This window comes from Pithys albifrons, chromosome 20 (genome assembly GCF_047495875.1).
Source record: "Pithys albifrons albifrons isolate INPA30051 chromosome 20, PitAlb_v1, whole genome shotgun sequence".
NCBI classification, from domain to species: Eukaryota; Metazoa; Chordata; class Aves; order Passeriformes; family Thamnophilidae; genus Pithys; species Pithys albifrons.
Genome location: NC_092477.1, coordinates 8,040,605 through 8,065,665, shown reverse-complemented (window position 1 = coordinate 8,065,665; position 25,061 = coordinate 8,040,605). Strand labels below are relative to the sequence as shown.

General features: G+C 52.7%; 1 protein-coding gene across 2 annotated transcripts; it reads right to left on the bottom strand.

Moving 5' to 3' along the window:
• On the bottom strand, positions 1 to 24,894 carry PTPA (protein phosphatase 2 phosphatase activator). 2 transcript variants are annotated; one of them, XM_071574378.1, is made up of 10 exons: positions 24,834 to 24,894; positions 22,700 to 22,800; positions 21,394 to 21,480; positions 16,403 to 16,528; positions 15,585 to 15,702; positions 13,993 to 14,092; positions 13,021 to 13,145; positions 12,448 to 12,548; positions 8,034 to 8,141; positions 1 to 2,658 (listed from the first exon to the last, which is right to left on the bottom strand). In XM_071574378.1, the coding sequence occupies exons 2-10, from the start codon at positions 22,757 to 22,759 to the stop codon at positions 2,584 to 2,586; spliced, it is 900 nt and encodes a 299-aa protein (XP_071430479.1). In that variant the 5' UTR covers positions 22,760 to 22,800; positions 24,834 to 24,894; the 3' UTR covers positions 1 to 2,583. The 2 variants fall into 2 exon arrangements, with proteins under 2 accessions (XP_071430479.1, XP_071430478.1); XM_071574377.1 differs by having other exon boundaries at positions 24,768 to 24,855.
• Positions 24,895 to 25,061: the final 167 nt, after the last annotated feature.

The following is a 25,061-nucleotide window of genomic DNA, read 5'->3' as shown; positions in this document are numbered from 1 at the left end:
TCACGGGTGCAAAACACAGAGACTTTAATTCAAACTACAGTGCAGGAGGAGGTGGGCAGTGCTGCTTCGGACATGGAGCAGCCCTGGGCGGTGCCACACGTGTGGGTGTGCCAGGAGAGGAGCAGAGCCCCGAGAACCCGTGACAGACACTGTGGGAGTCAGAGGGAGGCAAGCAGGTGGCTGCCACGTGACAGGGGCACATCCCAAGCAGGCTGATAAGACTCAAACAAGAATTAGCTGCTTGAAGTCCCAAAATGTCCAGCAGGACCAATGTGCAGACTCAGGCAAGCAACAAACACAGAGTTCTGCCTGAGCCTCCTCCCACGTCCTCTGGAGGTCCCAAGCCCAGGGACACCATCCCCAGGGAGCAGTGGCTGCAGCTGCAGGAGAAGGAAGCATCTCTCCATCCTTTTTTGGTGCTCTATTCCACATTCTTCCTGTCCCTCCCATGCATGGATGTCAGTATTTCTACCCATCCCTTTGCATGGAAGCCCAATTTCTGTAAGATGATGAGGAGAGATGGGTTCCTGTCCCTTAGGCAGATTTGGGAAACCAGAGGCTTGTGTTCAGCCACTGCTGGCCAGATGCTGCATAGTCACATGGCCATTTAAAGCATGGGGACACTTGCCAAAAGCCACACAGCAATGTGAGGGGGAGACACTGGGGGGTCTCTGCTCCAGGCACAGGCTGCTCCACTGGAGATGGACTCATCAAGCCCCAGAAAGCACACGGATCTCCAGCATCATTCCAGGAGTGGATGCATTTGGAATGCCAAGACAAAACACATCCCATTTAGAGTAAAACAAGACTTAACCCCAGTCTTCCATTTTCATTTAAAATACAAGTTTATAAGTCATTTCAGGCAGGTCAAAAGTCCTTTGTCCCCCACCTCCTGCCCAGGACTGCGATAGGAGCAGTCAGGACAGCAGCAGTGCCAGAAGGCTCTGCTTCAGCTCTGTGGACACTTCACTGCCTCTTAATTGACACTCTTCTTGCTCTCCTTCCCCTGAGTGCCTGCAAGGACCTTTACAAGAGGGAGTGGGTAGGTCTGGTAAAAATCATGAAAAAATAAAACTGAAATTAAAAAAAAAATCACAAGTAGGTTTCTCTCCCCCTCCCCAGCAGGAAAGCAGTGCAGCAGCAAAAGCTGAGCAGCCTGGCTGGGGGCAGCCCCACTGCCCCTTCCATGATCTGCAGGAGTGCCAGAGGAAGGATCTCTGCTGCACCTGATCCTCAGCAAACACCAGATCAGAGCCCAGTGCCCCCACACCCAGCACAAGAACCTCAAGAAGAAATATCCCCTCTGCAGCTGCAAAGCTGTGGACCACCTTGGTCAAGATCTGTGGATACAAGAGCTCACCTCAAACACCAGCCATTTCTGCCCTCCAGTGATGCTGCTGGTATGATCCAGACCACCTGCCTTCAAGATACTGCTGGAACTGGAAGTGGCACTTGAAGTCCAGTCCCTCTGCTTGAGGTCCAGCACAGCAACATCAGCAGGGAATGGCAAAGAGCTTTCTCCAGGTATAACCTGCTGTCCTGGGCTATTTATGCTTTTTGTTTCCAGTGCAAGGATATAAATGCACATAAAGCCACATGCTGCCCCCTCATGCTGCCTGTGCTCCAGGGATGTTTCCCTCGAAGAGCTGGGATCGTGCTGCTCCATGGGGAAATCCCTTTGCTATGGGGCTGTCACTGCAATTTATGACCAAGCAGGAGCAACCACGGTCACCTTGTGCCACTGAGGCCAGCCCAGCCCCGGGGCAGCAAAGCACAGGGAGTGCAGAGGGCAGGTTGGACCCAGCCATGGATGTGTGTCAATGTGTCAAGGTTTGTGCCCGTTAAAAGGGAGCCTGAGCAGTGTCTTTGCATAGCTGTTCCCACAGAGCTGGGTCCCTCCAGGGACGTTGTTTCCAGCTCCAGAGCCACAGCCCAGAAGGCTCTCAGGTTCATCCGAGAGAAGAGGTGCTAGTGGGAAAGAATGACCCAGGGTATCTTGTAGAAGACATGGAAGGAGGGGGCTTTCTTTACACAGAAAAAAGGAGAGATGGCACCCTGGGCTTCCAACAACCCACAGATATTCCCTACAACTCCCTTTTACCCATTTCAGACCTCCTGTGCAGGGAGAGCTGGCTGCCTACAGACACGCGCAGGCTCACACCTTGCCCCGCACGGTGGTTTCCCAAAGCAAACAGCAACAGGAAACTCCAGTGAAATTCAAAAGGGAAATTGCAGTTACCACTGCCCAACACATACACACGTGCCTTCCTCCCCTCCACACCCCTTTCTCCCAGGAAGGGAAGCAGAGGGCCTTTGCTGTGGGGCAGCCCCTGCCCAAACCCATTCCCGTGCCCGGAGCTGCACGTGGACGCAGCCGAGCGGAGGAGCCGCGGGTGGGACACCCCCGTGGTGAGGAGCTGCCCCACATTCCACCTCCCATGCAAGGCCAGCGAGTGCTTTGGATCTGTGGTTGCCGATGAGGATGTGCAGGAATGAACGGGCAGGGTGACGAGGAGGGGGGTGAGGGGAGGAGGAAGAGCGCCGCGCTGTGCCTCCGCTGCCCCGGCTCCTCCCGCGGCTTCCTTAGGATGTCACAGGCTGGATGGGGAGCAGGCTGCCGAACTTAAAGTGCTGGATCACAGGAAACTTCTCCAGGCACTGCAGGAGAGGAGATAAAGAGAGGTGAATTCAGGAGACATTTCCATCTTACACATGCAGCCAGAGCTACATCCTGGGTCAGGAGGCAGCGAGCTCAGGGACACTTGGCTCAGCCAAAGGCAGAGGAACCAGTCTCATGTCTCCCTCCACATTCCCATCAGCCTCCTTGGACCAGTAACACTTCATAACTACATCCCCTTCCCTTCATCCAGAGCCTTTTGCTTACTGAAATTCAGGCCTGGAGCATGAGCAGAAGCAGCATGTTCATGTCAGCAGCTTTCTCTCTCACCACTCTCCTTGCCTGAGCTGATCTCTTTGAAGAGCTTCACCCTACAAACACTGAGAACTGCAGAACCCCTCAGGGAAGAGACTTTCCCTCCCCAGGCCAGTGCCCACACTCCAGGTTTGAGGCATCCTCCTGCAGCCACAAGGTGCTGCCCAAACCGCATTCCAGACTCTGAATCTTTGATGGACAAGTACCAGTGATTTTGCTGCCATGGTTTTTTATGATCCCCTTCTCAACAACCCCTCACTCCTGAAATTCCCACCCACCACTCAAGAGTAATGGATCACAGATCAGTTATACATATCCACTACAAGACAGCTTAGCTCAGAGCTGCCTCTTGCAGCTAAGCCTGGGCTCTGTGCAGGGCACAGCCCCTTCCACTCCCCATTCCAATGGTAGGAAGGTCAGGACTGTGGTCAATAACCACCTCAGAGTTTGCCAGCGCTTGGCTGGCAGAGCCACTCAGAGCTCTGGTTTTTGAGTTACTGCAGACTCAGAGTGCCCAGACCCCAGTGAGGGCACAGACACCTCCCTGCACTGCAATGGGAACTCATTACCAGGGCTAGTGAGGTGGTGGCCACCTCTGCGCTGCAGGCAGAGGGGTGAGTTCTTCCCTAGTTACACAGCACTATGGGAAGAGGAGAAAAGAACCCCAAGTGCCCTGTGTCTGGGAGGAGAGGCTCTTCCCTACACCCAGCTAAGGCATGGATCTGCTGATGAGACTCTCATTTCACAGAAGAGGTGAAGTACATACAACCAAAGCATAGCACAAACCAACAGGAACCCATCTAGTCCCAGGAATTCCTTGGCACACAGAGCCAGGGTGGGTGGGATGCTGCACCAGGCAGGAGTCCAGCTCCCTACAAGCTGCAGACACAGCAGCAGGAAGAGTGTCAAGGCCACACCAGCCCTGCCTGCAACAGCAAAATTTCAGGCAGATCTTGGGGACAAGATGCACAACTCTTTCCCTTGGCATCTTTTTGAAGAAAAACTTCACACCAAAGGGAGACAAGAGGCATGGTGCAGTTACAACTCTCCTTTCCATAGGAAAGGGCACTGTGCTCTCCTTGGGGAGAGCCCCCAGCTCTGGGACTGGGGCGGGAGTGTGTGCTGCAGACAGCTCTAACTCCAGGGCAGAACTCAGGCACAGGCACTCTGCCCTCATGCTGTCATCACAGGCAACCAGGAGGATTTGTGCTCAGAAGCCCAGGCCTACAGTAATCCCTTGAGAGCCAGAGGTCAGACAACTGGTTCCAGGCACACTGGATCCAAAACAAGTTTGGAGGTGGTGAAAGTACAGCACGGTCATATCCACTACTGGGGAATAATAGCCAGGCAGAAAACCACAAACCTCCATGGCAAGGCACCAAGGAGAAGTCCTGTGACCATCAGGGCACGTCACCTTCAAAGCTTCCTAATGCTCAGAGCTGCTGCCACCTCTCCACACAACCACTTAGACAAACCCTCAGAGGAAGCGGCACTGGATAACAGTGACATGAGGGAAGAGCAGAGAGAAATGAACACTGGAGATGCTGACAGCTAGAAATGTCAGCCCAATTAGCTCCAAGGAGTCTCATGGAAGACCAAACTGGTTTGGGCTACAGATGAAGAGACTTCACCACCAGTGGGAAGAATGGGTATCCATTCCACTTAACACATCACCAGCCCAAGAAGAGATGAGCAAAGAAACTTTTCCTCCTGTATTTGGCAGAACTAACACAAATTTACTGGATTATTAGAGGCACCAAGAGACAGGACCCTCCTTACATCATCTCTGGGTGAAACTGATGTACCCAACACTAGCTCAGTGAAGGGGACAAGCTTGTTTCTTCTTGCCATCACCTTGATCATGCTGAAGGTCTGCTTGGGACTCAGCTTGGGAGTAGATTCATGCACCAACTCCAACCTTTAAAGATGGAACTGGGACTAGATTAGTTACGATGGAAAGTATTTCCTGACTGACTGCAGAGAAGGAAAGGTCAGGAGACTCAAAAGCAGGCTCAGGGGAAAAACATCAAGGCTGCTGCTTTAACCACACTCTATTCTGTCGACTTCTTCACTTGCCTTTGATGGAGAGAAAAGAAAAGCCCTTGGACTTCCAAGAGAACACATCTTCACCCATTATATTATAAATAGACACATTTGGGATTTCATAAACACACAGAGCTGAAGACACATTGTCTTCAGTCTACTGCTCATCCACCCTGGAGTGCCTGGATCCAGACCAGAGCTCGCAGCCACATGGACACACCTGAGCTTTCTGTTGGCTATTTAAAGTCATCCCATAGAGATACAGCTCTTTAAATGAACCAGGTCTGGAGCTGCCCCACTCCCACCAAGTGAGAGGAGGTTGTGAGTGAGCATTTGATTCCTCCTGGTCTGCTCCCTGCCAGTGAACCCCCAACTCTGCTGCTACCTCCACTCAAAGCCAGTCACAGCCAGCACCATCCAGCATCCGGCACTTCTCAGCCACCCCAGACAGGTTACAGAGCAGGAGCCTCCAGCTGAGTGTCTGATTTCACCTGATCTCATTGCAACGGGGGATCAGAGGGGCAGGGAGAAGGGAGGGGAAAATAAATAAAGGAAATCTTGGTCTCACCTTTGCGAGTCAGACAAGGCAACACTGCAACCCCAAACCTTCTCTCTCTCTGCCATTGCACACTCCAGGCTCTGCCACAGAGCTGGACAAAGACCCATGTCAGCACTTGGGAGCTATTGCTGACTTCCCTTCTGCTAATGCTGGCAGTGGCTAACTGGAGGAAGACTGCACTGGTGAAGGCTACAGAGCTGGGTACAGGGAGCAGAAATGCACTGGGAGCCAGCAGCAGACAGATGAGATCCCCAGCAGTGACTGAGAGCCCAGCCTGAAACACCCAGAAGGATTCAGTTTGCAAAGGATGAAGGTTTAGCAACTCCTGAGCCTTGTGTGAGTTCCAGAAAACCAGTCAAAGAGATCCTCTAGTTGCAAATCTTGGTGTAACCTGCATGGCTGGGCATACCATTAACTGAAAGCTCTGCCCAGCCTTGCTGCCATGTCTGTGTCTGTGCTCCTTTCACCTCCTAAGTCAGGCTGGAACTGGCTGAGCCAGCAGCCAGAGAAGATTATATCTAAATATACATATATATTTATATATAAAGAACCAGTGAGGACTCCTCAGCAGGACCTCTGCCCATCCAGGCACCATGCAGTGCCAGGAGAAGGCACTGCTGCACGAGAATTCTGTGTTCTTGGGACTAGTCCTTTAACATCTGCAAATACTCCTTGAGGAAAAAAATAAATTTAAAGCACTTTGGTTGACTCAATGTTTTTTACACCTTAGCTTAAATTTGTGTCATAACCCTTCCTGGCAGTTTTTGCATTCTCCTCTTGATACAGCTGCACCTCTAGTTAGTTCTAGAAACCCATCAGTACTGGATCCATCATTTTCATGCAGAATGTCACCTACTATTCAAAACAGATCAAGGCCTCCAGAAAAGGCCATGTCTTGGGTGCACCTAGAAGAGCCAAACTATCTCCTAGTCTTCAGAGGACCTGTGCTGTCCCCAGCCAGGGGACAGGTAGATCTGCCATCACAGTGGCCCCAACACATCAGTAGACATGAACACTGCACCACAGGCACATCACTGCCAAGCTCCTCCAGTCATGTACTGCTGGCAGCAATCATGTGGCACAGGGGCATCAGGCAGGAGCACCTCAACATCCTGGGGCATGTGGGATGCCAGGGGAGTACCCACAGAGCTGTGTGAAGGAATTGCTCCAAGGAAAGGAAGGACCACAGCAGGGCTGCTGTGGCAGCAGCAGACCATGCTGAAGCTCTAGCTTTTAAGAGACTCATGTTTCACTTTAACAGCACTGGAAGGGCTGGGCTCTTCCCTTCAGACCCCCCAGCTCTCACACCAGAGGCTCCAGCTCAGGGTTTCCCAGCAGGCAGTGTTTCCAGCCCTTGTGACAGAGCTGTGAGCAGGGGAAGCCTCGGGGGACACCCCAGGGGCACCTCCTGCTCCGAGGAGCAGCCTGGGGCACCCCTCTGAGGAGCAGCCAGAGAGAAGGTCGACCCCCAGCCCTGCTCTCCTCTTTGGAGGCTGTGAGGAAAGCTGAGCTGGGGGCGGAAGGAGCCAGTGGGCCTGGGAGTGACACCTCACAGATTAGAGAGGTATGTGGCCTGGAACCTAAACACAGGATGTGCAGTACAGAGGAAGGGCTGGGGGAGGGAGCGGCAGTTCGGCACAGTTTAACCCCTTTGTGAGCTGGGCCTGAGCACAGCTCTGTGAACCTCAGCCTTGTGCCCCAGCAACAGGAGCAGAGATCTGACACCACACAGACCACGGGGTGTGGGATTAACTCCTTCAGGCACTGGGTGCAGGGGGAGCTGCATCATCCCTGCTCCTTCAGTGCCTTTAGCACAGCCAGTGTGTCCTGCAGAGCCAGTCCCGTCCCATCCTGCCCAGCAAGAGATGCCAACAGGAGTCCCTCCAGAGGCTCAGATGTGGCAGTTCCTGTCCTGCTTCCTCAAGCTCAGGGTTAGCTCGAGCAGGAAGGAGATAAGGGAGAGCCAAAATTGCCTGGTTCCCCAGGCCAGGGTTCACCAGGAAAGCCTGGGGCAGTGCCAGCCCCGCTGGTGGGCAGAGGGCTGCAAGCCAGGGAGGGCATAACAGGACACATAGCAAGGGGAGAGCAGTAGGAAGCATTCAGCCTGCTCTGGGGCTCTCAAAACATGGGATGATAATTTAAACTGTCTCCTCCAGCTGGCAAAATGGTGGGGAGACCAGGAGGGTAAGAAAGTCAAGACATTGGCCCTGATTTGGAGACCTGAAATTTGCAGCACAGGAAGACAAGAAATGGCAAAAGTCATGTCTGCAAGGAATGGCCATTTGGAGTTGGTTTGGGGGCAAACACTAGGCAGGCAGGAGTGTCCTTCTAGCCAGCAGCACCTGAACTGGCCAAGGGTTCCCACGCCACAGTCAGCAAGGGGCAGCAAGCAGCTGTGATGGGTTCCCCATGCCTGGAGTGGCACAAGGGCTGTCCTGCAGTGCTGTGGAGGGGAGGAGGCAAGTGGCCAAGCAGCCTCACCCTGCCTACGGCGCTCACCTCTGCCTTGTACATGCGGATGAGGCCCTGGTTGACCTTGGACCAGGAGGGCACGGCGCTGATGTTCCAGAGCTGGTTGGAGTGCTCGGCAAAAGGGCCCGTCTTCATCTGAAAGAGACCCGAGTGCAGGGCTGAGGGAGCTGGGCCAGCCAGGAAGCTCATGCATCAGCAGTGACTCACGCTCACACTCTCTCCAAGCAAACATTCCCACCAAGCCCTGTGACCCACGCACCAGCCACCTCACTGCCACTTCCCTCCCTCCCTCCATGCTCCCTCCCGCTGCGGCCACATCACATGAAGCCGTGGCAATCCAGCTCCGCTCTCTCTCTGATAAAATTAAGCCTTTTCCTGCCACGCTTTCCTAATCAGACATCCCTCTGCACACCACCCTTTTAATGACTGCATTAAAAAAGCCCCACGTAAATCCCATTCTCCCCTCCAGTAGAGTTTGGCTCAACGCTGTTCCTATTCTACCCAGAAACCTCCCAGTGCAGCTCTGCTGGGCTTTCCAAGAAAATGACTCATTCCCCATTCAGATCAACAACAAACAGCAGCGACAACGGCCACTGCCTTCCCTCAATACAGAGGGTAGTGCAGGTTGGCAGCAGCTCCGTGTCCACAGCCCACTCCACACCTGCCTCCAGCCAAGGAGAGCTCTGGGGGAGGCAGGAGCAGAGGGGACACACTCCAGTCCCTCTCTCCAAACCAGCTCCAGGGCTGTGAGCTGCTGCCTTGCAGCAGATGCTTCATTTTTTTTTTTTCTCTAAATTTTTTTTTTATGCTCCAGTGTCTCTCCTCCCAGGGTGAGCAGTTTGGAGGAGGGAGGGCAGGAGGGAAGCTGCAATCAGGGACAGTTGCATGTAGATTCCCTGGGTAGTTGTCTCTCCTTCTCCTCCATGAACAAAAACAGACCCTCAGGGAGAAAAAGAAATACAACACAGCCACTCTGACTGAGTGAAGTTCCCATGACATCAGAAACCACAAGGCCGAAGCTCACGCTAAAAAGGAGCGTGGGGAGAGAGGAATCTCTTGGACTCTCGTTCACGACTTGGGGTTTGAACAACTAACCCCTTCCCTCATGCACGCACAGGCCTGGAGAGAGGGTGGGAAAAATGCCTCCAAAACAACCTCTCTGTAAAAGCAAGCAGAGCCAATCAATCTGCTTTGGGAAATTTCTGCAATGCCTGGGTGGCACCAGCCTGAGGCAGAGAAAGAATGAGAGGGAAAGGGTGGGGGGACCCAAAAAACAAACACTTCTTGGAGGGTGACGTGATTCACACCCTTGGGGCTGGAGCACCAGAGGAAGGGGGTCTGTAGCTCTGCTCGGTGCTGGGAGAGCACGGAGGCATTTCCACTTCTCCTTGGCGGTTCTCGGGATCCAGGGGATGGCAGATGAGCCGCTCCCACTGCCCTCCACCACCCACTTTCCTCACGGGTACGGGATGGAATGCACAGGCACACAAAGCACGGCGCTCACCCACAGCGTCAAGATCTGGCACCCAAGCCAGGGAGTGCCATGCCAGGCAGCTCCCCAAAGCATCCCCGTCCCTGCACAGGAGCTTTGGCTGCGGGAGTTTGGATGCCAAACCTTTCCCTGGCATCACCACCCATCAGCCACCACCACCAGGCTTTGCTTCTCTCCCTTCCCAAGCCAGAGCCAGCGTGCCCAGGGAAGGAGGTGGGCAGGGCTGGCCAGCCCCAGGCTCACACCTGGCACAGCCATCACTGTGGCCCTCCTAACCCAGGGCACCTGGAGAGGGATGGCTTCGCTACAGCTGCACACTGGGGAGGGAAAAATAAGGGGGATGAGAGGAGGAACAAAAAACCTCCATCTCCTTCCAGCTACAAAGGGCGAAGAGGGAGAGCTGGGGGGAGAGCGAGAGGCAGCGAGCGCGCTGCAGTCCCGCAGTGACCCCAGGGGAACAGAGTGAGTCAGAGCAGCCATATTGAGCAGGAAATTACTCACAGACACGGCGTTCCTGCCTCTCGGTTCCCAAGAGAATCGGCCTTTTGTAAATGGTTCCTCTGTCAGTGCAGGGGGGAGGGGGACGGCTGAGGCCGTGCTTTCCTGTCAGCTCCTTCCCTTCCAGCCGAAACCCGAGCCCTCCCTTCCCAAACCTCCAAATTTAGAAGCCAGGTTGAAGCTGAAATTCCTGCTGCCTGCCCTGAGCTCTCAGAGGAGCATCTGGGCGAGTGCACTGAAGCCCCACAAGAGCCAGGGTGCACCCAGCACCCCTCTTCTGCACACGCACAGGCGGCCCTGCATCGCTGCCCTCCACAGCCCCTGTGCAGAGATGCTCCAAACCCTCCTCATCCTCTCACCTGCAGGTACCACACATACCCCACAGCACAGTTTGACTGGCAAAGGCAGCAGCAGGGGAACAGTTCAAGTCTCAGCTAGCTCTGCAAACCTCACCCTGTTCCAGAGCCACGTGTTCAGGTCCAAACCCACCCTACAGATTTCCCAGCATCAGGCCAGCTCATGCAAGGCTTACTGCCTTGTGCAGCTGTAAGGAGGATGTCGTGGTGGGATCAGCCTGGACATCATCTTGCTGCTGCTTTAAGAGCCTGAGGTTTAAATATACACGTGGCAAACATCACAATAGGGGCTGGGAACAATATCTGCTCAAGAGAATATTCTCTCAGTTGACAAAAAACAACCTGCCTCAGTTGTAGCCTGCTGAAACAAAACCTGCTCTCATGTCAGCAAGACACACCAGACCCACTATGGGAACTGCTGTGGTGTTTGCTACATGTTTAACACCTTCAAAGAAGCTGTTTCCAGCTGACAAGCTCAGAAGAAAATAACATCCATTCATTTATTAAAGTCTTTAATCCCTTCTATCTTTTTGCCCTGCTATATTGTTTTGTTGTTGATTTTGGAGAGAGAAAGCATTCAGAGGGTACTGAGGCTGCCTCACCCCCTCTAGTGGCAGTTACAGCTTTCCTGGGCACTTGGGAGGGGAAAAACAAGTTTTAAAGGCAAAATCTTTATAAAAAGGAACCAGTGCCTGCACAGAGATGGATTGACTATACCACGGATTTGGTAATGCAGGCCGTTGCCATCCCTCACAGCTCAGGAGAGGAGGGCTCCTTGCCACCAGGTGGCACTGAGGAACTCGGCAGCAGCGCTGAATTCCATGATTCCCAACAAATGTGCGGAAAAAGGAACTCAAATCGCTTATTTTCAGAACCTGCTGGCAGGCTCTGCAGGCAGAGGCAGCGTGAGCTGAAGCAGCAGGATGGTGCTGTGTATTTTAAACTTCACCTGTCATTTGGGTGCTACAGAATTTTCTACACACACATCAAAAGATGTGTTTTTCAGCTTCTAACAGGTCAGTGCACTGTCTGGATATTAGAGGCCCTAAGTAAAATAAATCTTAGACTACCTCAGCTCCTGCTTTCCTGTCTTCATCTTGATCTTTTCCATCAGCACCTCTTTAGAACCCGTGACATGATTTATCTTGGCATTAAGGGTTAAACCCTGTGAGGTGCTGAGCACCAACAAACCCTACCAGATTCAGCAAGACTTGACACAGCACCTCCTGGGGTTTGGGCCAAAGGCTCCTACGAAGATTTCCTACATGAAAGGCTAAGTTCATAGTCTGTAACCTCCCTTCTCATCTAATCACTAAATTAGAGAGGCAAGGAGGGGGGAAAGAGAACAGAACAAAGGGGGAGAACCGCACTCTGTCCTTCAAAATTAATCCCATCAACTCCCTCTTGCCAGAGACAAGAAATCCTTCACCACAAGAGAGCGGGTAGCTCTTGCTCTCCCTCTCCAGACAGCTGGATCCTCCACAGATGCTGAGGGCACAAAGCCCTGAGCTCCCTCACTGAGACACTGCCCACGGCTGGCACCAAGCTGAGGATCCCCAGTCCTGAAAGTGCTGCCAGCTGGGTGAGTCTCAGCACTCTCTCTGCTCTAGGTTGGTTGCAAATAAGGTGCATTTAAAGGGGTTTTGGTAGAACCTGGAGGAGAAAAGCAGCACAAAATTTTGGGAGTTTGCCCTAAGCAAGGGGAGACCCAGGGCTGCCAAGCAGCACCCAAGGGCTGGAGGGAAGGGAGGTTGTCTTGGCAAGCCCAGTCGATTTGCAGCTCCTACTTCATCTTCCTAGAGTATCTGCAGGAACCAGTCTTCCCCATCCCAGTTCCCACTGACTGATCCAAGGTTATTTGTTTGCTCTTGTTACAGCTCCCTTCAACTACAATCCACAGCCCATCCAGCCTAATTACACTTTCCTCTCAGCATCCCTGTCTCAACTCATTCAAGGAGAGCACCTCAGACATGCAACAACTGCACAGTTCCACGAGAGCAAACAAAGCAGCAAAGGAGGAACAGAAAACCACAGCCAGAGCCAAGTATCTGATGTCAAGAGAATGTCCCTGTGGGACAAACCTTCCACTCCTCACCTCTGTAATGAAGAGGATGCACTCCAGGAACATGAAGTCCTTATGGTTTTCATTTACCACCTTCTCATCAACAAAGTGTCGTGGCTCCAGACTTGGATGGTCTAAAAAGAGTAAGAGACAACAGGAGGTAACCCATAAGGCCACCCCCTTCTGAGGCCCAGCTCAATCAGGTGTTGTCCTGCCCCTCTTCCAGAAACATGATTCTCCCATCAGAGCTCTTCAAAAGTCAGAACAGAGCTGCTCCCCTCTATCTCATCTCACTCTGTAGGGAGAAAACTCACCAGGGCAGAAAATGCATTTTCTAGCACCAAAATCAAGGCTGTCCTTTTAAAAAGCTTGTATTCAATGTAATAAAAACAGATATACTGCATATACATCTCCCAACCTATGCAACCAGCTTTATTTGAAAAGCTGAGGGGAAAAAAACATCCAAGCCCCAAACTCTTTTGCTGTATTATGCACAAATTTGACAGATTTGAATTTAGAAATTAGCCCCAAGTCCATCATCTTTGCAACCTAGACAGACAGGGCAGAGGGCAGGCTGGGACATGAGAAGAAGATTGTTATTAGTACCTATCAGCTGGGAACTGCCCCATATGAACGGTAGGAACTGGAAGTCATCCAAGCCCCACACGCCCTGGCTGCCAGCAGGTTCCATCCTGTAGGTCTTCTGAAGCTTTCTCATCACTTCCAGGTACCTGAGACCAAAAAGAGAAGAAGGGTTAAGACAGGCCTTCTTCTGTCTTTGACTTACATGAGGACAAGAACAAGCAGTCTGGAAAAAGACACAGTTTTATCACTTATAAGCATGACCCCCATGTACAGCACAGTAAATACAATACATATTCAGCAACTTTGCCATAGGAAGCAGCCTGATGGCACTGAACACCAAATTCACAGGGAAATCCAGTGGCAGAGGTTTATTTTATGTTGGTACAGATCTTTCCCTATCTCCACTGTTCTTTGACAACAGTGACAGTTCACTCTCCTTCAACAACTTTCAAAAGAGCTCAGAAAGTTTTCCACCTTACAGCAATCACCACTTCCACTTTTCAGGTGGAAAATTAAGGTGCGATTGAAGGAAATTGTTTCCATGCCATCAAACAGTGATACAGCTGGGATTAGATCTCTGGACTCCAAACAGCCATTCCACCAGTTCCATCACTACCAACTCTACCTCCTGGGCTGGAAACACATCTAGAAGAGCAGTGGAGGCCTGCTAGTTGCATAGATTTTTTATTTTTGATGCCTGAAGAAACGTTAAGATCCTCAGATCAGATATTCCTGTCTAACACAAAACATAGAACTTCACCCACAGAGCTCAGTAACTTGTGCTCAACTAAAGTAACTTTCCAGAAGGACACTCAGCTTCTGACAGACAAGAGGCCATCACCTCTTTTGGAGATTGTTATAATGGGTCAGTGTACAGTCCATTAAAAAGTACATCTGCTCCTAATTTTGTCTAAAATTGGCTTCAGCTTGACCACTCTGCCCTTTCCCCCAAACAGCCCAATACTTGCAGCCCTTCTCCTTCCATTATCTCACCTGTTAAACACTTTGAAGACAATGGCCATCTGGTCATCCACTCTGAGCACACCAATTTTGCAGAGGCAGCAGAGGAAGGCTGCAAATGCAGCTTCATGCCCTGGAGTGAAGAGACATGAAGAGACATGACACTGGTGTGTCTCTGATCCACAGGCCAACCTTTCTGTGGGCACCACAACAGCACCTCTGAAATCACAGCAGTCACAGTCCCCTCTCAACCCTGTTGTCACTATTAGTGCCATGAGCTGACAAAATTTCATCCCCACCCAAATTATTCCTTCTAGATACTCATGAGGTGATTACTGACTTCGAGAAAAGAAGGAAAGTAAGGAAAAACAGCTACAACACTGGGCATGCTGTAAGCAAGGCAGGGACTTTCCCTTGGCACAGCAGGGGGAGTGGAGTACCACAGTGTCATCTGCTCAGGGGATGTAAGAGAACCTCACATCTGGAAGTAAACAGATTTCCTCCCGCTTCAAAAATATCTCTGTGTCAAAAGGACACAGATCTCATGACACTGCCAGGAACAGCCTGTCCCAGAAGGTACTGGGATCTCAGGCTGGGCCCCTGCAGCTTGGTTCTCCAGCTAACAGCAAGGAAAAGAAACAGCCAGCAAGGAAAAGAAACAGCCAGCAAGGAAAAGAAACAGCCAGCAAACACAGAAATGTCTTTCAGTGGAAGTCACCATGGAAGAAGGGAGAGTACAAGACCAGCAGCTCCACACTATGGACAGGTGCAGCTCCCAGTGTAGGCACAAAATGCACCTACAGTCTGGCCACTGTGAGGAAAGACATGGGCCTCTGGCTTGGGACACACGGGAGGGGAGGAGAGGCTGAATTTCCTTCCCTGAGCTGACCAAACCTCATCCAGCGAGTCCCTTTCCAAGGACAACATCTCCCCCTGGTGCCAGTGAGCTGTAGCCAGCACTGCACAGCCTACAGCTCCCCAGCCTTTTACCCATGGACTCCTCCTCCCCCTGCCCAAGTCTAAAGCCATGTTTCTTTGCACCCACAGCATCTTACGCCCCTCCTTTTGGTGAGAACACACCAGTCCTCCAGAGACAGGGGCAGAGCATGCAAACAGTTCTGTATTTAGGTCTCACTGAAGCCAGTGTGGTTACATCAACCTGCCATTCACTATCTGCTTAGATGTAAAATGTTTCTACCTCCTACAGTCCCTCTGTAAGCAGAGATGTCACTTCCACAGGGAGCGCTAAACTCCAGAACACCTCCCACTGAACATGAACTTTCTTCTAACTCCAGTTCCAATTCAAGCCATTATATTTTATCCCTTTAAACTGCCTATTGCAGGACACCTGCATGCAATGAAGCAGTTCCTACAGCTCATGCCAGATCAGCTTGGTTCCCATTTCTTCAGATGAGATGTGAAAGGGTGTCCAGCACAGCTCCCAGCCCCAGCTCTCAGTCACTGCCCACACAGGACAAAGGGCTGAGGGGGCCCCAGAAGGAAGGTGTTTATTTCAAAATGGAACTAAAAAGAGTGGTAATAACATTTCAATTAATGCAGCACCAGGCTCCAAAGGGTCCCTTCCCACCCAGCCCAGCCTTGGCCAGCATGCACGCCCAGGTTACCTGTGCCATAGTCAATGCGGGTGGAGTTCCCCACGGATTCTTTCAGGTACACAGCCACTTCTGGGGCAGCATCAGCCAAATGCTTGGGAATCACTGTTGACACCAACTTTTCTGCTTCCTGAAAGGCACAAGACTGCCCTGAGTGAGTGCAGACTTATCACAGTCCCCAGGGACAAGTCACCCTCTGCTCAGATGCTCTCCTGCAATGCCCAGAGCCAGCATGACAGAGGAGCACATCCTGCAGTTGGAGAAGTCATCTCCAGAGATGGAAAAAGCCAGAGAAAGCTTGGTCTGACACCTCTCCTGGCCACATGCATCCTGCAGGACAGAAAAGCTTCACCATCCAAGTCCATTGACCCAGTTACCTACTGAGCCATGTCCAGGACAAAAGCATCACTAGAGCAGCAGAGCAGCTGCAAGAGCACTGCTGCTGGGGCTGGGACTCAGTGCAGGGCAAGTGCTCTGAGCTGAAGGAAGCTGAGGAGTTTCCCCAACACTACTCTGATTTTGTGGCACAGTGGGCAGTTAAAAAGGAAAGGAATTCCTCAGCCTTGCAGAGCCCTCCAGGCTCATCCAGACTGTGGAGATCCAGCCAAGAGCATTTACATGGCCCGTATGCTCTCACAAGAAGAAAAGACAGCACCAAGCCAGGGGTAAGTGATGCATATCAAGAGGTGGATCCTTCACAGCTTATCTGAGCGACTCCTCCACAGGCTGCTTGGCTGCCACACAGGGATGGAGCCATTCTGCCATCCCTGCTGGCCACGCTGCCCTTCTGTGGGAGCTGCAGGTGCCACACACAGGAAAGACACACTCACCTGGTCTAGTTTGGCGTACCAGGTCCTGAAGGCTTTGTTCCCAAAGCGAGAAGGTTGATCCACTGGTGGGGTTTCATCAATCCATCTGTCCAGGGTGTTCAGCAGAGCCACCAGCTTCTCAATGGGCTACAGAGAGCAAGAGGATGAAGGGTCACAGTGGCATAAACCAGAACAGTCCCTCAGGCTCCAACATCTCCTTCCCAGACTGGAGTCATTAAAACATGCACCATTCTTTCCAAGGGTGGCAAGTGGAAACAGGATGTGCCAACCATCTTCAAAATGCAGAGGGGCTGGGAAAACCATCCTTCCTTTCAGATCAGTCCAGTACAAAGTCCAGCCTGAGGCAGACTCTCCAGTCACCCCCACAGTCTTCCATGAGCTGTAACAGCACTGTGCTCCAAAACCTCTGGGAGAAGAGCTGCAGGAAGCTGCTGGCTGTGGGGCACACAGGAGTGGGAAGCAGGGAAGTGCTACACAATTCAGAGATGTCCAACATAAAACTCAGGCTCTGCATCTTGAGGGCCCTGCATTCCCCACATGATATAGCAGCATGTATCCTCACCAAGGGCTGATGATGTGATTTAAAGGCCCTTCTCAAGGCTCTTAATCATTGTCCTGAAGTGTCTCTTAGGAGCCAGGATTAGCAGTGATGCTGTTAAACCACCACACATTTGTACATCAAGTCAACCTTCCCAGCATGACTCCTGTTGTTTCAAACTCCTACCAGCCAGACCACCAGGGCAGCTCCAGCCCAGGGATACCCACTGCATGTGGTAAAACACAACCTACCCAGGGGAAGAGGTGGCCTGGTTTGTCCACCAGCGTTCCCATCAAAGCAGACATGAGAAGCTCTTTGCTTCTCAACACAATCATGCAGCTGATGGGAAGACAACAGCAACAGCAAGACAACAACCATGATTCTAACACCTAGTCCTGTAAGTGAGGGACACATGGGAGTGGCTGTGAAGGAAAAGAGAGATGAAGCAGGTGACACAGCACGACATCTCCAGCTGTGCTGCCAGACCAGGGCTGGTCAATGAACACCCTCTCCCTGCCTGGGGGGCAGCATTTTTAGCAGCTCCAGACACTTTCAGGAGGCTCTGCTGACAACTGGTCAAGCCTGCCAGAGGCTCTGGGATTCTCCTTGCCCGACTCCGAGCAGCTGGAGAGCCGTCAGCAGCTGGCCAGGCCCCGGGCAATGTAGGCTCCTCTGTCTCGAGAGGGGATTCCTCCTTCAAGGGGACAAAGAGGACACGGCAGCAGCAGCGGCTGGTTTGACTTTGCTGGAGGCATCGACCGTGCGAAGCCGGCTGGTCTCCTGGGCTGTGGTTCAATTCCTCACGCTGCTGCTGCCGCTGCCGGGAGGGCGAGGAAACAGCAGAGCCCAGCAAGTTTGTAGCCCTTGAAGTGCCACTTGAAGGGGGTGGGCAAAGATGGGCATGGCAGAGCTGTGCTGCCACTGAGCCAGCTATGGATTGCTCCTGGAAGGAAGGGTCTGCTGGCACACAAAGCCTCCCACAGACACCCACTCCGGAGGTGCCACCCCAAGGACATGGTGGGACCAGCTAGTGGGAAGAAGGATCAGGCAGAAGAGGGATCCATCTACCTCACAGGACCTCAGCACTTGGCTGCTGAGCCAAACTAAAGGCTGGGACAAGATCTGAGCACACCAGGAACACAAAAAAAGCCAAAGGACAAGAGAGACAAAACCTCTGGGTGGCCCTGGAGCCACAAACAGGCCAGTGCCCCAGATAATGTGTGGACTGCAGCAGCACAGACCCCTCTGCTCCAGCTGCCATCTCCCCAAATGCTCCAGGAACCCAGCAAATCCCCACTGCACCAGGCCAGGTTCGGCCTCAGCCCTACTCCTTCCTGGCTATTGCATTCCCCTCCAATTAAGCAACAGCATCCCCAGCACTGGCTGCATTAAATAATTAAATTGTGCTGGTGATTTATCCGCCGGCACCAGCAGCTCATTACGAGCAGCCACCGTATTTCAAACCCTCTCCATGAGCACTCGGTGCTGCCTGGATAAATGGCTGGCACGGACCAGCTCCTTCCCTGGGGAGCAGAGAGTCCAACCGCCCCTTCCCCACTCGCTGGCTTTAAAGGGATTAAAAGCCCAGCCCCAGTGAACACAGGAGAGCAGGACCCAGCTGCCAGCTCAGCCACACCAATAAATAATTAAAGAGATGCGGCTCATTTTGGGCTCAGGGCCCTTTGAAAAGGGGGTTACTAAAAGAAGCAGCTTCCCATTGTCCAGCAGAGAAAACCTGTACACCCAGGGCTGACCCCCGTAGGGGAGGAAAGGAGCTTGTGGGAACACAACCATCAGCACCACTGCAGTTCTGTTTTGCCTGGCTGGGCTTTTAAGCTCTATTTTTGCTTTACCTTTCCAGTGATCAAAGCAAGGGCAGCCTCCCCCCTGCTCTCCTTGCTCTTCTCATTGTGCTGATTTTGCATCTCCTTGACCCTGAGTCTGCCACTGGTCCCAAAGGCAAACCACAGAGCTTCCTTCGGAGCACAGACCTGTCAGCAGCTCTCAAGAGCAGGAGCCAGGCAAACAGAGGTGCTGAGGAGGCATCACGGCAGTCAAAGCTGCCCGTGGGGACCAAATCTGCCCCTCTGGGCTCCTCGGACTCTGTCAGAGCAGGGAGCTGCTAAAACCAGGACATTTGCTGCTTCTCCCCTTCCCTCCTGGAGGCAGAGCAAGCCACAAGGCCAGCCAGTTTGCAGCCAATTTCCCCCAGTGCACTGGGCTGTTTGAAGGGAAGGTCTGCCCCTCACATGGCCAAAATTAACCTCCTCCTCCTTCTCTGATCCAAGTCACTGCTCCAGGCCGCAGCCCCGGAAGGATCCCTGCATGGAAAGCACTCCCTTCAGGAGGGGAAGGCAGGTCACAGCCCATCACTCACAGAACCTTGTGCCAGACACAATGTCTACACCAGAGTCCTAAACAACAGCTCAGCTATCAGTGCCTGTCAGATGCCTCCAGCAAACCTCAGGCAGCTCCACGGAATGTTTCAGTGGGAGCAGAGCAAGCTCAGCGGGTCTCCGAGGGGGCTCAGCCCCCACAGGATGCAGCTCCTGCTCCAGCAGGCAGGCTGGTATCGACACAGTCTCTAGAAACCATTAAGCTTCTCTTTAGAAGCAGAGCAGAATACAATTTCTTTTTTTTTTCCATGGCAAAGCAATACCAGCAAGTGACAGAGAGGATATGCGTTCTCCAGAAAGGATTCCAGGAGGTCATTTGCCAAAGGAAGGTGTCCCTGGCATTTGATCAGGGAGGAAGATGGGATGGCACAAAAGCACATCAGCAGCAGGTACAGCAAAAGAGAAGAAAGCCGAGCAGAGATGCAAGCAGAGGCCACGAGGGGCTGAGCCTTTAAAAGCACAGATAAGCAGTTTGATCTACAAAGGAGCCCGTGTGAACGAGCAACCTCATCAACAAGGCAACCCTGGGGATGCTCCACCTGGGCCTCAAGTCACAGGCTCCTGCTCTGCTCGGTGTGTGGGGGATGAGATTCATTCCCTGCCTCTTCCCAAGCAGTCCAGATCATCCCCTCTTGTTTATCACTTGGACCATGGATGGAAAACATTCACTCCAAGAGGGCTCTGCTGCAGACACAGCCCTGGTACAGCTTTTCCTGACAGCTCAAAGAGCTTGTAGGAAGAGGGTTGGGTTTTTCCCCCCCCTCTTTGTTTTGCTCATTTTCAGTGCTTTGTTTCCCTAGAACTGCTCTGTGAATGGTTGGGAACCAGCGAGATCATGACAAAGACAAAACTCAAAGGTGAAATGCAAACAGCAGAAAGCAAGAGCAGCTTTGACAGCAGTTTCTACTGAATTGAAGGAACAAAAGGTGGGCACAAAGCCTGTTAGAAAGGGACTCATTATCCCCAATCCCCTCCATGAACTACAAGGGAGTTTCTCATTCACACACTGACTCCTAGAAGGGAAGGCTGGACTCAACCTGCCTGCCTCAATCTGGGTTAAAGACCATCACCAGCTGCCTTCCCACACCAGAACTACACCATAAACACACAGGGCCCAGTCTGCTGCCCATGATCTTTTTACATCGTTCTCAGCTTTCTCAGCCACGATCAGTAAAAAATGTACCCAAGAATTCTCTCGTTGCAATGCAGAACAAGGGTGGGGCATCCAACATGTGCTCTGTGGATTGGCAGCACTCAGAGAGTCCCCAGGGCAACAGTGACACCAGTGAGGGTGCCTGTCCTTTCCCTCTGGCTCCAAATAATCTCACCGTGCCCTGAAAAGCTGAACAGACATTCAAACTGGCCATGGCAACAGGCAGGGCCAGGAGACAGCCACACTCATGCAAGGGGAAAAACAGGTCCCTTCTGCTTACACCTTGGAAGGGACAATCCTGCCCCTCAGGTTAAACCTCTCAGCTCAGCCCAGTACCCCTCTGAGCTCCACAGCCCCCTCAGCACAACCCTTGGCAAGGCAGGTGCAGCCAGTGATGAGCCTTGAGGTCACAGCTGTCAAAGCAAAGCTGGCACAGCTCAGCCACAGCCTGGGATGAGGACATTGGTGCTGCTGACACAGCCTGAGTGAAAAAAAAACAGGGGCAAGGAGAGTGATGTGCTCATAGTCCTACAGAAAAGCCAGTGGGACAACAGGAATGGTACAGATACCTCAGCCCTTTGCCTGCAATCAGGAAAGAATATCACATCTTCAAGGCATCACTGATTGATGTCAGACTCTGAAAACAGGGTCAAAACGTGTCCTTTCTGCAGTCTCCTTTTCTCCATGGACTTCTGTCCACTCGTAACTTTCTCAGTTTCCCACCCAGTGAGCACACTCAGAGCCTGGAGTGGGGATGGCAGCCTGACATTCCCAGCCCCAACCACATTTATTCTCCCTGGCTCCCAGATAGGCTGCCAATTTATTCCTCACCTAGGAAATATTCAGTGTAAGAAAAAAAAAAGGCAGGAAAGGAGAAACAAGGGGATCCAAACTCTTCTCCTACCTCTGACACTTTGTATTCACAGGTCAGCTTCTTGCCCCTGACACCTTCGTTCAGAGTGAGGATGAAGCCCATGTAGTCTGCGTACGCCTGAGAACACAAAACGAGCACAGGGCATTAGTGAGTGCTCCTGAGTCTGTCTGCACACAAACACAGCATGGGAGCATCCTAAACCCCAGGGAAACCTTTCCCAACACACAACATTGCTTCCTTGGAGACACCAGGGGGTGCAGGGCTTGCTGGGAGGTCGCTGCTCTTTTTGGCAGTGCCGGCGGCAGAAGGCAGATGGTGATTGTGCTCTGAAAATTACAGAGAGGAACATCCTAAAAACGCTCACACTGCCCTCAAAATCATTCCCTCAGCTCCTATCGGGTCAAATTCAAACTCCTCAGCTCTGCAGAGTCTCAGGTTTGCCCAGGCATCCTGCTCTGCACTGCTCCTCCCAGACTTGCACCTTATCTCCCCTTTCCTCCTTGGACTCTTCCCTCGTGCTCACACACGATAAGGAACTGGGACAGCTCAGGCTCCTCGCTGCTCTTCTCTTTGAATTTGTTGCTTTTGAAGCATCACCTCCAGTGCAGCTCCACAGCTCCAGAGCAGCTCACTCCCACCTCTTCTCCCTCCTTGCACCGAAATCCTGACCTGGAGCAGCTCCTTAAACCTAGGAGACTTAAACTGGAAGCTGCACCCAGAGGTTTGCTTGACACTTGGCTGTAACTTCAGCTTCTTTCAAGGCATCTCAGATCAGTCATCGAGCAAGAATTTGGTGGGACAAGTCTGGGCCAACACCTCGATCCCTCAAAGGCAGAGAGGGGAGAACCTGCTGTTCCACCAGCTCCACACATGCCATAAACAAAAATTATCCTCGAAATTGAAGGCCTTGGCTCCAGAGCCTTTTCTAGTACAGTGGAAAAAGCTCCAGGATCAACCCAGGGCTGGCCAACAGGCCCATGTTCAAGGTGGGCTCTAACAGTGCTGGGTAAATCCAGTTTCGGTATAAAGTACAGGCCAGGTGAGATGAAATAGTCACCAGCTTCTCATCCAGCTTGCTGGGAGGAAGCAGAAATCATTTCCAAGCATCTCTGATCTCCCTCAGCCTCTGGGTCCTCCCTGGCTCCCTCCTCCACACCGTGCTGCCAAGTAATTTTACTACAAACAGGCACTGACTCTTCTGCTTTAAAACACAAACCCATTAATTTCCCATTCCTTGCCCAACCCTGCTTTACCTCCTGGCTGTTCCCAGACCAGGCCTGGCTGCCACTGAAAGAGCAGCAGCACTTCCCAGCTTTCCCTGTTCCCAGAGCTGTACCTGAGAGCGCTTCCACTTGGCCATGTCAGAAACCACGTTGATCTCCTTTTTGGGGATCATGAAGCATTGCTGGACAGGAGGAGCCACCTCCTCAGAGGTGCCTGGGAGATGCAAAAAAGAGGTAAAATAGAGGCAGTGGAAGAAGAAGAAACACTGTATCTTCCTTTCTTTGAAACCAACATTTATTTCTCAAAGCAAACAAAACCATCCCAGTTGTCCTGTTATCTCACTAAGTTCTCCTCACCAACAATATCCTGCCAATCCACAAATAACACACTCCTAAGGCTGTGCAAGCCTTCAGAAAGTAGCATTATGTCTGTTTTCATCATTAAAGATGCATTTCCCACTCGGGCAGAGAGACTGGTGCTGGAGATAACAAAGGCAACATCCAGCCAGTTGAACTATTTTTGTCTAGTGCAGCCAAGCCCCAGGTCATGCCGGAGCTCTGAGCTCTCCTACAAACTAACTGAGCCTTATTTTTAGGTGTTAAGTCTGACCTGCATTCCTCTAAAAAGGACAATTCCTGTGCAGACAAGCTGGAGCAGTTCAATAGTGCAGCCCAGGAGCTTGGGGGATGCTGAGACACGGCCCCTTCCAGGTGGAAGCTGTGAAGATCATTTAATTTCAAAGCTCTCTCAGAGCTCAGGATTTAATATTAATATTTAACAGGAATGTGACTTGTTAGCAGATTAGAGGGGCTCTTTTCTCCAGCACCTGAACTGAGGACCCACCTTGCAGAGCCAGAAAAGCTCTGGGAGGTTAAAGGTAATTTGTATTTTGCTCCTGGTAAATGCAACCATTAATAGCAAGAGGCTGTGCAGAGAGATCTGTCCAGGAACTGGGTGCTAATGTCCATTTATGAATTCTGTCACTCTGTCCATCTTTTTAACTCCAGATTTTTTGCAAGCACTTGTCCAACAAAAGCTGCTCTGGCACAGTCAGTAACTGGTCTCCCCATCTCAGCCAGTTCAGGCACTGGCTCCTCCCTAAGAAACACCACCAATTCCAACCCCTTAAACTACTGCCAACTGTATTTACATCAAAAACACCACCCAGAAGCATCAGCAGCCTTTTCCACGGTGCTGTCTGGCAGGCAGAGCAAATTAAAAGGAATCCAAAGTCCCAGGAACCACAAAGTCTGCTACAGATTCATCATGCAACCTTTGACAGTCACTTGACTTCTCTGCCTTTCACATTCCCCATGCACGGAACAAATTCAGCCTCATCTCCTGCCCTGGGTGCCACAGCACGTGGCTCCTTCCTGCAGAAGTTACAGCAAAACTTCCAGGTACAAAGATAAGAGGAACAACACGTGATGAATTTAAGTGACAAACACGTGTGCCTCTCCTCTGAAAATTCTGCACACTCCTCACAGCGACATAAGGATGGAGCTCTGCTTTTAAAAGAGTTTATAACATGAAACCAATGAAGAACTCCCGAGCAGAGGTGTAAAAAGGCTAACAGTGACGTGCAGATGATCACACGGATCCCAGAGGCGCGGCCAGGGCTGTGACCCGGCCCGGGGATCCGCCTGTTTGCCCTTCGCAGAACTTGTTTTATCTCTCTCCGTTGTTTCTCGGCCATCCCTCCGTCTGACCCACACTTTGTTTAGTTCCCCTTGGGGGGCAGACCGGGAACACTCACGGGAGGAGGCAGAGGGGCTGGGGGATCACAGCATTGTGGGGTGAACACCCACGGACCTGCCGGTGCGATGGGGACGGACACAGCGGGGCGGCCCCGGGAGGAGCAGCCCCTCGGGCCGGGGAGACCCTCCCAGGCGTGTGTGGGGAGCGAGAACCACCCCGGCGCTGCCCCGCGAACATCACGGCAGAGCGGGGCTGGGGCACAGCGACCCCGACCTCCCCCGGCCCTGAGGCGGTGCCGCCGAGAGGGCTCCGGGGCTTCCACACCCTCAGCAAACCCCCCAGCCAGGCCGGGCGCTGGCGCTGCCGCCCTCCCGCAGCCCGGGCCCGGCGCTCCTGGAGCGTGATGCCCTGCGGCCGGCACCCCCCAGGGGCCCCGAGCGCTGCGCCCATCCCGGCCGGGGCCACGGCCGCCCCTCAGGTACCTGCCCGCCGCTCGCTCTCTGCCATCTTCCCGCAGCCCGGCCCGGCCCGGCCCGGCCGCCCCTCACCTCCCGCCCCCGCGCGCGCCGAAGCCACCGGCGGCCATCTTTGAGCAGGGCACGCCGCCCGGCCCAGCCGGTTGGGGAGTGGGGGTGTCAGGCCTTGGCGCGGCCCCTCCCGGCCACCGTCGCTCCCACGCCGCCATGTTTGAGCGGGGCACGGCCCTCCCTGCCCGCACAGAGCGGGAGCAGCTGTGCGAGGGGTCGAGCGGGGGCGCGGTGGGGCGAGCGGGGGGA